The sequence below is a fragment of the Microcaecilia unicolor genome, chromosome 2 (assembly GCF_901765095.1).
Source record: "Microcaecilia unicolor chromosome 2, aMicUni1.1, whole genome shotgun sequence".
NCBI lineage: Eukaryota > Metazoa > Chordata > Amphibia > Gymnophiona > Siphonopidae > Microcaecilia > Microcaecilia unicolor.
Genome location: NC_044032.1, coordinates 478,030,305 through 478,045,032, shown reverse-complemented (window position 1 = coordinate 478,045,032; position 14,728 = coordinate 478,030,305). Strand labels below are relative to the sequence as shown.

General features: G+C 49.3%; 1 protein-coding gene across 2 annotated transcripts in view; it reads left to right on the top strand.

The window, feature by feature from the left end:
• Positions 1-12,681, top strand: part of PTCD3 (pentatricopeptide repeat domain 3) — a 221,769-nt gene extending 209,088 nt beyond the window's left edge. For both annotated transcript variants that reach the window (XM_030191059.1, XM_030191062.1), the window contains exon 24: positions 12,003-12,681. In XM_030191059.1, the coding sequence (XP_030046919.1) occupies positions 12,003-12,069 (67 nt within the window). In that variant the 3' untranslated portion in view covers positions 12,070-12,681. The remainder of the gene's footprint in view (positions 1-12,002) is intronic.
• The last annotated feature ends 2,047 nt before the right edge of the window (positions 12,682-14,728 follow it).

The window sequence follows — 14,728 nt, the reverse complement described above, 5'->3', positions numbered from 1 at the left end:
TTAGTTAATTTGGCCTGATACTATGGAATTCTTTTCCTCTAGGGCTAAGAATAGTTGAAGACTTAGGAAGCTGGTTAAAGCATGGCTTTGTAATCAATACTTGTACATTGTAGAAAGTAAAGGGGAATACCAATTGTGGGGGGGGGGGGGGGGGGGGGGTTAAATAATTTTCAACAATCACAAGTCAATACCACTTGTTTTAGAAATACAGAAAGAATTTATTTTAAAAAGGAGGAAAATTTAACCAAGACTAATCCAACTATACATTACAAAGCTAATCATGATGTTTTCTTCAGGGTAGCTGCTTCAGGTCCAGAAATGATCTTGAATGTTCAGGTACAAAGAAAACATACTTCAGACCCAGATATTTCACTACACACTTAGAGGGAAGCTAACAAAAAGAAGGCCCCTAAACCTTTTGTTTCTTCCCTCATAACTAAAAATTGTTTTTCCCTCCATTGATTTTGTCACACCAGTGTATAACCAAACTTGTTGACCACAGAACAAAGAACCAGAATTTCTAAAGTATGATCTTATTATAGAGTTTAAGTACTATTCAAAAACAAACTTAGCAATCAGGGTAGCATGATCATTCACCTCTGAAAAAAAGGCCTCCAGAATGGCAAAAATATTATTCAAATCATTTTCTCCAACAAATGGCTGAATCTGAGTCCCAGCTATCAATTGATCTTCCAAGAGTTGAACCTCTGTGGCATTCTTTGTCATGACAGGCAAGTAATATACCTTATTCAAAGGGGGAATAGTTTTAGAGGGAATCTTCAGAATCTCAAGAAGAAACATTTTTAAACATGTCAATTAGGGCCACACCCAATACTTCTGGAAAATTCAGTACTCTTAGGTTCAGTCTCCTATTAAAGTTGTCAAACTGCTCAATCTTTCTATGGATAAACTTCTGACTCTTAATCACAGTAGAAACAGCATCTTTAAGATTGTTAACCTCAAGTTGCATTTGTTGAATTTGATCAAAACCTTCCTGCTGCACTTTGTCATTTATCAACTTTACTCATGAGTGTAGCTATGTCTGAAGCAGTCTTTCCCAGTGTAATGTCCATTCTCCGAGGACAAGCAGGCTGCTTGTTCTCACGACTGGGTTGACGTCCGCGGCAGCCCCCACCAACCGGAAAAGCTTCGCGGGACGGTCGGCACGCAGGGCACGCCCACCGCGCATGCGCGGCCGTCTTCCCGCCCGTGCGCGACCGCTCCCGCCAGTTACTTTTTTTCCGCGACTGGAGAGAGTTGTGCAATTGCCTCTCTCTCCGTTCAGCCGCCGGATTTTTCGACCGCGTTTACGCGGATCGTTGCTTTGGATTCCCGTATCGGTTTCCTCTTCTTTTCTTTCTTTGTATTGTTAAAAAAAAAAAAAAAAAAGATTTTCGCGCGTGTGGAGCACGCGCTCCCCTTTTCCCTCGCTTCTAGCGGGGACGCCTCGTTGCGGCCTAGTGGCCGCTCGGTCGGCTAATTTTTTCGTGGTGTGATTTTAGCCACCATTGCCGACTTTGACTTCGCCGACGCGATTTTTCCGTCGATGTCCTCAAAGGTCCCGAGTGGATTTAAAAAGTGTGGTCGCTGCGGCCGGCCGATCTCGCAGACCGACACCCACGCTTGGTGCCTCCAGTGCCTCGGGCCGGAGCACAATCTCAAGTCGTGCGCGCTGTGTCTCGGTCTCCGGAAACGGACTCAGGTTGCGAGGCAAGTTCTGCGGGACCGTCTTTTTGGAACTTGCGCCGGCCCCTCGACGTCGACCTCGACGGCATCGGTATCGAAGGCCGGGTCTTCGGTACCGGTATCGATGCCCGAGACATCGGCACCGATGGCAGCGACCCCAGGAGAACAGGTCCCGTTGGCCCGCCGGTCCGCCGGTGAGAGTGGGGTTGAGAGGCCGCGTGGGCAGTCGGCCCCGGTCACTCCCTCAGCTCGTGAGCCACGGGACCGAACCCTGTCGGGCCCGGTACCTCGAGACCGAGGGGGATCGACCTCCTCCTCCTCCATGCCCTCCGGCGCCGGTGACGTGCATCGGAAAAAGGATAAGAAGCGCCGTCACCGGACGCCCTCGGTGCATCCTGAAGAGGAGTCGACGCCGAAGCGTCATCATCGAGAGGAGAGGTCTCCGTCGGTTGTGGAGGTACCGACGCGTCGGGGTTCCGGCACCTCGGTGCCGTCTCCTGGCCCCCAGCAGCTTCTGGCACCGACACCCTTACCGGCCCCACCGCCTTTCCCGGCAGCGGGCCTGGACGAGTGCCTCAGAGCCATCCTTCCGGGGATCCTGGAAGGGCTGATGCGCCAGGCTGTGCCGGCGCCGGGGGTGCTTGCGCCCTCGGCGCCGATGACTGTGGCGCCGGCGAGCTCTAGCCCGGCGCCGGGGACGTCGACACCGCCGCCGCTTGCGGTGCCGGTCTCGACAGCCACGCAGGTGGAGTCCCCGTCGACGTCGATGGAGGGAGCTCCGTCCCCGCCGGCGCGGGAGTCCACCGCTCGACGACACCGAGACCTCGGTGCCTCGACGTCGAGCCGGGCCCGGTACCGGACTCAGCTACATGAGCTAATGTCCGACACCGAGGATGAGGACTCGTGGGGGGAAGAGGAGGATCCGAGATATTTCTCCTCAGAGGAGTCTACGGGCCTTCCCTCGGACCCCACGCCGTCACCGGAGAGGAAACTCTCACCTCCTGAGAGTCTCTCCTTTGCCTCCTTTGTGCGGGATATGTCTATAAGCATTCCCTTTCCCGTGGTCTCTGTGGAAGAGCCGAGGGCCGAGATGCTCGAGGTCCTCGACTATCCATCACCACCTAGAGAGTCCTCCACGGTACCGCTGCACAATGTCCTGAAGGAGACGCTGCTCCGGAACTGGGTGCGACCACTAACTAACCCCACCATTCCTAAGAAAGCAGAGTCCCAGTACAGGATCCACTCTGACCCAGAGCTCATGCGGCCCCAGTTGCCCCATGATTCAGCGGTCGTGGATTCTGCTCTCAAGAGGGCACGGAGTTCGAGGGATACCGCCTCGGCGCCCCCGGGGCGGGAGGCTCGCACTCTGGACTCATTTGGGAGGAAGGCCTACCAATCCTCCATGCTCGTGACCCGCATCCAATCTTACCTGCTCTATATGAGCATTCACATGCGGACCAATGTGCAACAGCTGGCGGACCTGGTCGATAAGCTCCCGCCGGAGCAGTCCAGGCCTTATCAGGAGGTGGTCAGGCAGCTGAAGGCGTGCAGAAAGTTCCTGTCCAGGGGGATTTTTGATACCTGCGACGTGGCATCTCGTGCTGCGGCCCAGGGTATAGTGATGCGCAGGCTCTCATGGCTGCGTGCCTCTGACCTGGACAACCGCACCCAGCAGAGACTGGCTGACGTCCCTTGCCGGGGGGATAATATTTTTGGCGAGAAGGTCGAGCAGATGGTTGACCAACTGCATCAGCGGGAAACCGCTCTCGACAAGCTCTCCCACCGGGCGCCTTCAGCACCCGCCCCCACGGGCGGGCGTTTTTCCCGGGCCCGGCAGGCTGCACCCTATTCTTTTGCAAAGCGTAGGTACAACCAGCCGGCCCGAAGGCCTCGTCAGGCACAGGGACAGCCCCAGCGCGCTCGTTCTCGTCAACAGCGTGCGCCTAAGCAGCCCCCTGCGCCTCCACAGCAAAAGCCGGGGACGGGCTTTTGACTGGATCCATGGGAACATAGCCGCCCTACAAGTGTCCGTACCGGACGATCTACCGGTCGGAGGGAGGTTAAAATTCTTTCACCTAAGGTGGCCTCTCATAACCTCCGACCAGTGGGTTCTCCAAATAGTGCGGTGCGGATACGCCCTGAATTTGGCCTCCCTGCCTCCAAATTGTCCTCCGGGAGCTCAGTCTTTCAGCTCCCATCACAAGCAGGTACTTGCAGAGGAACTCTCCGCCCTTCTCAGCGCCAATGCGGTCGAGCCCGTACCACCCGGGCAGGAAGGGCAGGGATTCTATTCCAGGTACTTCCTTGTGGAAAAGAAAACAGGGGGGATGCGTCCCATCCTAGACCTGAGAGGCCTGAACAAATTCCTGGTCAAAGAAAAGTTCAGGATGCTTTCCTTGGGCACCCTTCTGCCAATGATTCAGAAAAACGATTGGCTATGTTCCCTGGATTTAAAGGACGCATACACTCACATCCCGATACTGCCAGCTCACAGACAGTATCTCAGATTCCGCCTGGGCGCACGGCACTTTCAGTATTGTGTGCTGCCCTTTGGGCTCGCCTCTGCCCCACGAGTGTTTACAAAGTGCCTCGTGGTGGTAGCGGCCTACCTACGCAAGCTGGGAGTGCACGTGTTCCCATATCTCGACGATTGGCTGGTCAAGAACACCTCGGAGGCAGGAGCCCTCCGGTCCATGCAGTGCACTATTCAACTTCTGGAGCTGCTGGGGTTTGTGATAAATTACCCAAAGTCCCATCTCCAGCCAACTCAGTCTCTGGAATTCATAGGAGCGCTGCTGAATTCCCAGACGGCTCAGGCCTACCTTCCCGAAGCGAGGGCCACCAATCTCTTGACCCTGGCCTCGCGGACCAGAGCGTCTCAGCAGATCACAGCTCGGCAGATGTTGAGACTTCTGGGTCATATGGCCTCCACAGTTCATGTGACTCCCATGGCTCGTCTTCACATGAGATCTGCTCAATGGACCCTAGCTTCCCAGTGGTTCCAAGCCACCGGGAATCTAGAAGATGCCATCCGCCTCTCCACCAGTTGCCGCACTTCACTGCTCTGGTGGACCATCCGGACCAATTTGACCCTGGGACGTCCATTCCAAATTCCGCTGCCCACGAAAGTGCTGACGACGGATGCATCTCGCCTGGGGTGGGGAGCCCATGTCGATGGGCTTCACACCCAGGGTCTGTGGTCCCTCCAGGAAAAGGATCTGCAGATCAACCTCCTGGAGCTCCGAGCGATCTGGAACGCACTGAAGGCTTTCAGAGATCGGCTGTCCTGCCAAATTATCCAAATTCGGACAGACAATCAGGTTGCAATGTATTACGTCAACAAGCAGGGGGGCACCGGATCTCGCCCCCTGTGCCAGGAGGCCGTCGGGATGTGGCGTTGGGCGTGTCGGTTCGGCATGCTCCTCCAAGCCACGTACCTGGCAGGCGTAAACAACAGTCTGGCTGACAGACTGAGCAGAGTCATGCAACCGCACGAGTGGTCGCTCCATGCCAGAGTGGTACGCAAGATCTTCCGAGCGTGGGGCACCCCCTCGGTGGATCTTTTCGCCTCTCAGACCAACCACAAGCTGCCTCTGTTCTGTTCCAGACTTCAGGCACACGGCAGGCTAGCGTCGGACGCCTTTCTCCTCCATTGGGGGACCGGCCTCCTGTATGCTTATCCTCCCATACCTTTGGTGGGGAAGACCTTACTGAAGCTCAAGCAAGACCGCGGCACCATGATTCTGATCGCGCCCTTTTGGCCCCGTCAGATCTGGTTCCCTCTTCTTCTGGAGTTGTCCTCCGAAGAACCGTGGAGATTGGAGTGTTTTCCGACTCTCATTTCGCAGAACGACGGAGCGTTGCTGCACCCCAACCTTCAGTCTCTGGCTCTCACGGCCTGGATGTTGAGGGCGTAGACTTCACTGCGTTGGGTCTGTCTGAGGGTGTCTCCCGGGTCTTGCTTGCCTCTAGGAAGGATTCCACTAAAAAGAGTTACTTTTTCAAGTGGAGGAGGTTTGTCGTGTGGTGTGAGAGCATGGCCCTAGAACCTCGTTCTTGCCCTGCACAGAACCTGCTTGAATACCTTCTGCACTTATCGGAGTCTGGCCTCAAGACCAACTCAGTAAGGAATCACCTTAGTGCGATTAGTGCTTACCATTACCGTGTGGAAGGTAAAGCCATCTCTGGAGAGCCTTTAGTCGTTCGATTCATGAGAGGCTTGCTTTTGTCAAAGCCCCCTATCAAGCCTCCTGCTGTGTCATGGGATCTCAACGTCGTCCTCACCCAGCTGATGAAACCTCCTTTTGAGCCACTGAATACCTGCCATCTGAAGTACTTGACCTGGAAGGTCATTTTCTTGGTGGCAGTTACTTCAGCTCGTAGGGTCAGTGAGCTTCAAGCCCTGGTAGCTCATGCTCCATATTCCAAATTTCATCACAACAGAGTAGTGCTCCGCACCCACCCAAAGTTCCTGCCGAAGGTGGTGTCGGAGTTCCATCTTAACCAGTCAATTGTCTTGCCAACATTCTTCCCCAGGCCGCATACCCGCCCTGCTGAACGTCAGTTGCACACATTGGACTGCAAGAGAGCATTGGCCTTCTACTTGGAGCGGACACAGCCCAACAGACAGTCCGCCCAATTGTTTATTTCTTTCGACCCTAACAGGCTAGGGGTCGCTGTCGGGAAACGCACCATCTCCAATTGGCTAGCAGATTGCATTTCCTTCACTTACGCCCAGGCTGGGCTGACTCTTGAGGGTCATGTCACGGCTCATAGTGTCAGAGCCATGGCAGCGTCGGTGGCCCACTTGAAGTCAGCCACTATTGAAGAGATCTGCAAGGCTGCGACGTGGTCATCTGTCCACACATTCACATCTCATTACTGCCTCCAGCAGGATACCCGACGCGACAGTCGGTTCGGGCAGTCGGTGCTGCAGAATCTGTTTGGGGTGTAAATCCAACTCCACCCTCCAGGACCCGAATTTATTCTGGTCAGGCTGCACTCTCAGTTAGTTGTTCTTCGTAGGTCAATTTCTGTTGTACCCTCGCCGTTGCGAGGTTCAATTGACCTGGGTTCTTGTTTTGAGTGAGCCTGAGAGCTAGGGATACCCCAGTCGTGAGAACAAGCAGCCTGCTTGTCCTCGGAGAAAGGGTATGATACATACCTGTAGCAGTTGTTCTCCGAGGACAGCAGGCTGATTGTTCTCACCTACCCTCCCTCCTCCCCTTTGGAGTTGTGTGTTTCATATTTTTGCTAGTCATTCAACTGGCGGGAGCGGTCGCGCACGGGCGGGAAGACGGCCGCGCATGCGCGGTGGGCGTGCCCTGCGTGCCGACCGTCCCGCGAAGCTTTTCCGGTTGGTGGGGGCTGCCGCGGACGTCAACCCAGTCGTGAGAACAATCAGCCTGCTGTCCTCGGAGAACAACTGCTACAGGTATGTATCATACCCTACTTCTAGATAACCATCCAAATAGCTCTTCTCCTTTGTATTATGCTACTAAGCAGAAGCCACGCTGCCTCAGACATCTGCTACAGCGACTTCTGCTGCAGCTTTGGTCATAGCCTCAAAGCTCACCGCTGCTGGATGAGGAAAATGCCTTAGCCACTGGGGGAGACGACGAAATGATGGTCAGAAGCTCCTTCCTCCAACTGCAAAGCAGGGCCCCTCACCGGGCTTCCTAGTTGTGATCTTGCAGCATAGCATTCTAGAGGTTGCTGAAATGTAGGTTGAAGCGGGGACGATGCCACTGCAGGTGGCAGAACTGTTTTTACCATCCCTTTCCTAGTATGGGGCATAATGCTTGAAGAAAGAAGAAAAAGCAAAGTAAACTCCAGCTCAGCAGGATCACTCAGCCACTGCAACTTGTGTGGTTGCCATATCCCCCCCCCCCCCCCCCCCCCAGGAATACCAGTTGTTTATAAATATAGTGCTTTATATGTCTCCAGCAGCTGGTTACATGAAAATCATATCTGTCTCTCCAGAGGGACACCACCTTGTTGTGGTGGATGGGGCTTGTATATTTTGATAACTTGGAGGGCTGTAATATAGGGCGACCCGTATCAGACGGGCCTCTGAGGAGAAACCAAATGAAGTGTGTCCCAAATCTGCTGGAGGACCAAGTTTGTGTTGGAGTTTTTCTGGCAGTGAGATGGGGAAGAGACAGGGAAAACCCTAGACTTTCATGCCCAAGAACCTTCCCCACATTGTCTAGGCAACTCTTTTGAACTGTAGTGTCTGCCCATTAAGAAGGGAGTGTGGCTGCGGGCAGCTTCAAGAGGTCAGGGTAGAGCTTGGAATATACGTTGACTAGACTGACTTGCAAAAAGCGTGCCTCTGGCTGGGACCTCGGGAGGGCTCTCTGCTCAAGAAGGAGTGTGTGCTGCTCCCATGGAGGGGGAACATCCTGGCAGCTGCTTCCCCGGTTTAGGAATAAATAATCTCATTGACCTGGGGTCAGCTTCTTCCCTCTGCCAGTTAGCTGAGTCGAAATGCAGGCAGAGCTGAGGCCATTTTGTACCAGCTGAGATGCCTTTCAGGCAGTTCTACAGGTGATATATTTATGATTATCTACATCTTAATTATGATATTACTGGCAGTCTTGATTTGAGTGAGCATCCAGAGTTTGTATGCCTGGACGACGGTCAGCATAAAGTGATTCTTTTGGATTTGTCGGTGGTTCTGAAGAATTGCATGGAGTTAATAACTTGAAGCACTTTATCGCTGACCTTTCTACTGGAACCTAATCAGATTATGATGATGTAATTATGCATGGTCCCAGACAACAGAGAGGCAACTGGTTTGCAAATGCTAGACTGTCCAAAAAAGAGCAAAACAGAATGAGGAAAAGTTCTAAAATGGAGATTTATTTAAACACCATGTGAGGAGTTCAAACAGAGGCCTGACTTGTCCAAGTTTCATCCTACCTAGGGCTGCCTCAGAGGCAATAGTACCAGACCAGTGAGTATACCTGTCCAAAAGACAGCCGGCCTGGTTGAAAAGTGAGGTGAAGGAAGCTATTAGGGCTAAAAGAAACGCCTTCAGAAAATGGAATAAGGAACCGTCTGAAAATAACAAGCAGCAACATAAGGAGTGTCAAAGCAAATGCAAGGCGCAGATAAAGAAGGCCAATAGGGATTACGAAAAAAAGATAGCATTAGAGGCAAAAAAACATAGTAAAAAAGTTTTTCGGTATATTAAAAGCAGGAAGCTGGCAAAAGAATCTGTTGGGCCGCTGAATGACCGAGGGGTAAAAGGGGCGATCAAGGAAGATAAAGGCGTAGCTGAGAGACTGAATGAATTCTTTGCTTCGGTCTTCACCGAGGAAGATTTGGATGGGATACCCCATCTCATCTGCCCGCAACCTCAGAGTCATCTTTGACTCCTCCCTCTCCTTCTCTGCGCATATCCAGCAGACTGCCAAGACCTGCCGCTTCTTCCTCTTTAACATCAGCAAAATTTGCCCTTTCCTCTCTGAGCACACCACCCAAACTCTCGTCCATGCTCTCATTACCTCTCGCCTTGACTACTGCAACTTACTCCTCACTGGCCTCCCACTTAGCCATCTATCCCCCCTTCAATCTGTTCAGAACTCTGCGGCACGTCTCATATTCCGCCAAAACCGATTTACTCACATCACCCCTCTCCTCAGGTCACTTCACTGGCTTCCAATCAGATACCGCATTCAATTCAAGCTTCTCCTTCTCACCTACAAATGCATTCAGTCTGCTGCCTCTCACTACCTCTTCTCCCTCATCTCCCCCTATGTTCCCGCCCGTAACCTCCGTTCACAGGACAAATCCCTCCTCTCTGTACCCTTCTCCAACACCGCCAACTTCAGGCTTTGCTCATTGTGCCTCGCCTCAACCTATGCTTGGAACAACCTTCCTGAGCCCTTACACCAAGCCCCCTCCCTGCCCGTCTTCAAGTCTTTGCTTAAAACCCACCTCTTCAATGCTGCATTCGGCACCTAACTCTTACCATTCACTAAATCCAGACTGCCCCAATTTGACCACCCCTATCGGACTGTCCGTTCACTTGTCTCTTAGATTGTAAGCTCCTTGAGCAGGGACCGTCCCTCTATGTTAAATTGTACAGCGCTGCGTAACCCTAGTAGCGCTTTAGAAATGTTTAGTAGTAGTAGTAGTATTTCAAGCGGACGAGTCGGAGAAACTTACTGACTTAACGGTAAACCTGGAGGACGTAATGGGGCAGTTCAGCAAACTGAAGAGTAGCAAATCTCCTGGACCGGATGGTATTCATCCTAGAGTACTGATAGAACTGAAAAATGAGCTTGCGGAGCTACTGCTAGTGATATGCAACTTATCCTTAAAATCGAGCGTGGTACCGGAAGATTGGAGGGTGGCCAATGTAACGCCGATTTTTAAAAAAGGCTCCAGGGGAGATCCGGGAAATTATAGACCAGTGAGTCTGACGTCGGTGCCGGAGAAAATGGTAGAGGCTATTATTAAAAACAAAATTACAGAGCACATCCGAGGACAAGAATTACTGAGACCAAGTCAGCACGGCTTTTGTGTGGGGAAATCTTGCCTGACCAATTTACTTCAATTCTTCGAAGGAGTAAACAAACATGTGGACAAAGGGGAACCGGTTGATATTGTGTATCTGGATTTTCAAAAGGCGTTTGACAAGGTACCTCATGAAAGGCTACAGAGGAAATTGGAGGGTCATGGGATAGGAGGAAATGTCCTATTGTGGATTAAAAACTGGTTGAAGGATAGGAAACAGAGAGTGGGGTTAAATGGGCAGTATTCACAATGGAGAAGGGTAGTTAGTGGGGTTCCTCAGGGGTCCGTGCTAGGACCGCTGCTTTTTAATATATTTATAAATGATTTAGAGATGGGAGTAACTAGCGAGGTAATTAAATTTGCTGATGACACAAAGTTATTCAAAGTTGTTAAATCGCGACAGGATTGTGAAAAATTACAAGAGGACCTTACGAGACTGGGAGACTGGGCGGCTAAATGGCAGATGACGTTTAATGTGAGCAAGTGCAAGGTGATGCATGTGGGTAAAAAAGAACCCGAATTATAGCTACGTCATGCAAGGTTCCACGTTAGGATTTACGGACCAAGAAAGGGATCTGGGTGTCGTCGTCGATAATACACTGAAACCTTCTGCTCAGTGTGCTGCTGTGGCTAGGAAAGCGAATAGAATGTTGGGTATTATTAGGAAAGGTATGGAAAACAGGTGTGAGGATGTTATAATGCCGTTGTATCGCTCCATGGTGCGACCGCACCTTGAGTATTGTGTTCAATTCTGGTCGCCGCATCTCAAGAAAGATATAGTAGAATTGGAAAAGGTGCAGCGAAGGGTGACTAAAATGATAGCGGGGATGGAACGACTTCCCTATGAAGAAAGATTAAGGAGGTTAGGGCTATTCAGCTTGGAGAAGAGACGGCTGAGGGGAGACATGATAGAGGTATTTAAAATAATGAGTGGAGTGGAACAGGTGGATATGAAGCGTCTGTTCATGCTTTCCAAAAATACTAGGACTAGGGGGCATGCGATGAAACTACAGTGTAGTAAATTTAAAACAAATCGGAGAAATTTTTTCTTCACCCAACGTATAATTAAACTCTGGAATTCGTTGCCGGAGAAAGTGGTGAAGGCGGTTAGTTTAGCAGAGTTTAAAAAGGGGTTGGACGGTTTCCTAAAGGACAAGTCCATAAGCCGCTACTAAATGGACTTGGGAAAAATCCACAATTCCGGGAATAACATGTATAGAATGTTTGTACGTTGGGAAGCTTGCCAGGTGCCCTTGGCCTGGATTGGCCACTGTCGTGGACAGGATGTTGGGCTCGATGGACCCTTGGTCTTTTCCCAGTATGGCATTACTTATGTACTTATAAGCACCAACTTAGTAATAAGTTACTCTGCTTTTTCCTGTGTTTTTTTTTTTTTCTTTTATTGGGCCCAACTCAGAAGAAGGGGCTTATTGGCCTTAAAACCTTGAATCTTGATTTTTGGGTGGGACAATATATTTTTATTTTTATATTTTTTTTTTTCTTGTGTCTGTTTGTACATTACATGTGAGGAAAACATTAGCCACTATAAACAGCTTCAGGATTTTTCTTTCTTTTTTTTTAATGGGAAAAGTCTAAGTCCTACTGAATGTTTTGGCTCTTCCCGTAATTAACTGTTTGTACCCCGCTATGATCCTCTTTTGGAAAATGTAGTATATCAAATGCTTGTAATAAACAAAAACATAATCCTTAACCAGCTTGCTATATTCACGCTGTCGCCACTATGATATTGTGTTCTTTCTTTTCCTATATTAATTTACCTTTCTTTTTAGGAAAACTCTGGAGAATTTGGAAGCAGAGAGCAGTGATAATAGTGATAGTGACTGGGAACAGAAATAAGTTCTACAATTTTTACAGTCGAGTCCATGGAGGCAGTGTTCAAAGGAAACATTCGAAGCAACAACCTTACCAGAAGATTATGTCACCAACTCCTCGACCACATTTTAGAGAGCTGTGTTGTAAGAAGAAATTCGTCCAAAGACAGAGAACTCAGAACGCCCCATGGAAAAACAACAATATAACACAAAAAATGGGAGGGTGACCAAGGATACCAAAGACTGGAAGATGTATATTGGTAAAAGGAGTTTATTGAAGTGCGAAGACTTCGCACTTCAATAAACTCCTTTTACCAATATACATCTTCCAGTCTTTGGTATCCTTGGTCACCCTCCCACATTTTGTGTTAGAGAGCTGTGTTGTGAAATTAAACTGACCTCATTCTGTGAATGTGTACTAAATAGTTTTGTTGGTATTGGCTGGATGTAATAGATTGCAGTTTATGTTAAGTTCTTCTCATGCACTGAGAGAGAAACCACTTTCTTACCACCTTGTGTATTTAAGATAATTGTGTTCTCAAATTCTCATGCCAGTGCAACAAGTCTGCAATATCCTGATTTAGTCAGTTTATATGCATATAGTGTGTCAGGTACAAAATAAATTCTGTTTATATATTTTTCAGTTTTGATATGTAGCTAGTGATTGGGTCAGTCTATTACACTTTAATATGAGTTTGACATTCTATTTTGTGTTAATAGTGTTAACAATCTACCATAACCCATGGCAGATTTGTCATGATCCTGCCTTCCATTGAAAGAAAGAAGGAGGGGCATAATTGAACGCGAACGCCCATGTGTAAAAACGTCCATCTCCGGAGACGGCTCGGCGAAGAGGTGGAGCGAACCGTAAAATCGAAACGAGATGGCCGTCCATCTTCGGTTTCGATTATACGGTTCGGCCCGCTGAAATCCCATCATTTGTGTCGACTCTAGAGATAGACGACACAAATGGTGAGATCGCTGGACCCTAGAGATGGCCGTCCGCGGTTTTCAGCGATAATCGAAACCGCTGCTGGCCATCTCAAAAACGGACCTAATCCAAGCCATTTGGTCGTGGGAGGGGCCAGCATTTGTAGTGCACTGGTCCCCCTGAGATGCCTCTATGCCAGCCTCAAATATCATACCTAGCTCCATGACAGCAGTATGCAAGTCTCTGGAGCAATTTTAGTTTAGTTGGTGCTGCACGGGACCCATGCAGAGAGCAAAAATCGGAAGAAAAAAAAAAACATGCAAGTGCAGTCAGGGATGTCCAAATTAAAACAATAGTAATAGGGGGATTTGAACCAGAGCAATTTTAGTTTAGTTGGTGCTGCGCGGGACCCATGCAGAGAGCAAAAATCAGAAGAAAAAAAAAAACCATGCAAGTGCAGTCAGGGACGTCCAAATTAAAACAATAGTAATAGTGGGATTTGAACCAGCCACCTTCTGATTACAAGACTTGTGCTCTAACGTGGAACCTTGCATGACGTAGCTATAATTTGGGTTCTTTTTTTCCCACATGCATCACCTTGCACTTGCTCACATTAAACGTCATCTGCCATTTAGCCGCCCAGTCTCCCAGTCTCGTAAGGGCCTCTTGTAATTTTTCACAATCCTGTCGCGATTTAACGACTTTGAATAACTTTGTGTCATCAGCAAATTTAATTACCTCGCTAGTTACTCCCATCTCTAAATCATTTATAAATATATTAAAAAGCAGCGGTCCTAGCACGGACCCCTGAGGAACCCCACTAACTACCCTTCTCCATTGTGAATACTGCCCATTTAACCCCACTCTCTGTTTCCTATCCTTCAACCAGTTTTTAATCCACAATAGGACATTTCCTCCTATCCCATGACCCTCCAATTTCCTCTGTAGCCTTTCATGAGGTACCTTGTCAAACGCCTTTTGAAAATCCAGATACACAATATCAACCGGTTCCCCTTTGTCCACATGTTTGTTTACTCCTTCAAAGAATTGAAGTAAATTGGTCAGGCAAGATTTCCCCACACAAAAGCCATGCTGACTTGGTCTCAGTAATCCATGTCCTCGGATGTGCTCTGTAATTTTGTTTTTAATAATAGCCTCTACCATTTTCCCCGGCACCGACGTCAGACTCACCGGTCTATAATTTCCCGGATCTCCCCTGGAGCCTTTTTTAAAAATGGGCGTTACATTGGCCACCCTTCAATCTTCCGGTACCATGCTCGATTTTAAGGATAAGTTGCATATCACTAGCAGTAGCTCCGCAAGCTCGTTTTTCAGTTCTATCAGTACTCTAGGATGAATACCATCCGGTCCAGGAGATTTGCTACTCTTCAGTTTGCCGAATTGCCCCATTACGTCCTCCAGGTTTACCGTGAAGTCAGTAAGTTTCTCCGACTCGTCCACTTGAAATACCATTTCCGACACCGGTATCCCACCCAAATGTTCCTCAGTGAAGACCGAAGCAAAGAATTCATTCAGTCTGTCCGCTACGTCTTTGTCTTCCTTGATCGCCCCTTTTACCCCTCAGTCATCCAGCGGCCCAACCGATTCTTTTGCCGGCTTCCTGCTTTTAATATACTGAAAAAAATTTTTTACTATGTTTTTTTGCCTCTAATGCTATCTTTTTTTTCATACTCCCTCTTGGCCTTCTTAATCTATGCCTTGCATTTGCTTTGACACTCCTTATACTGTTTCT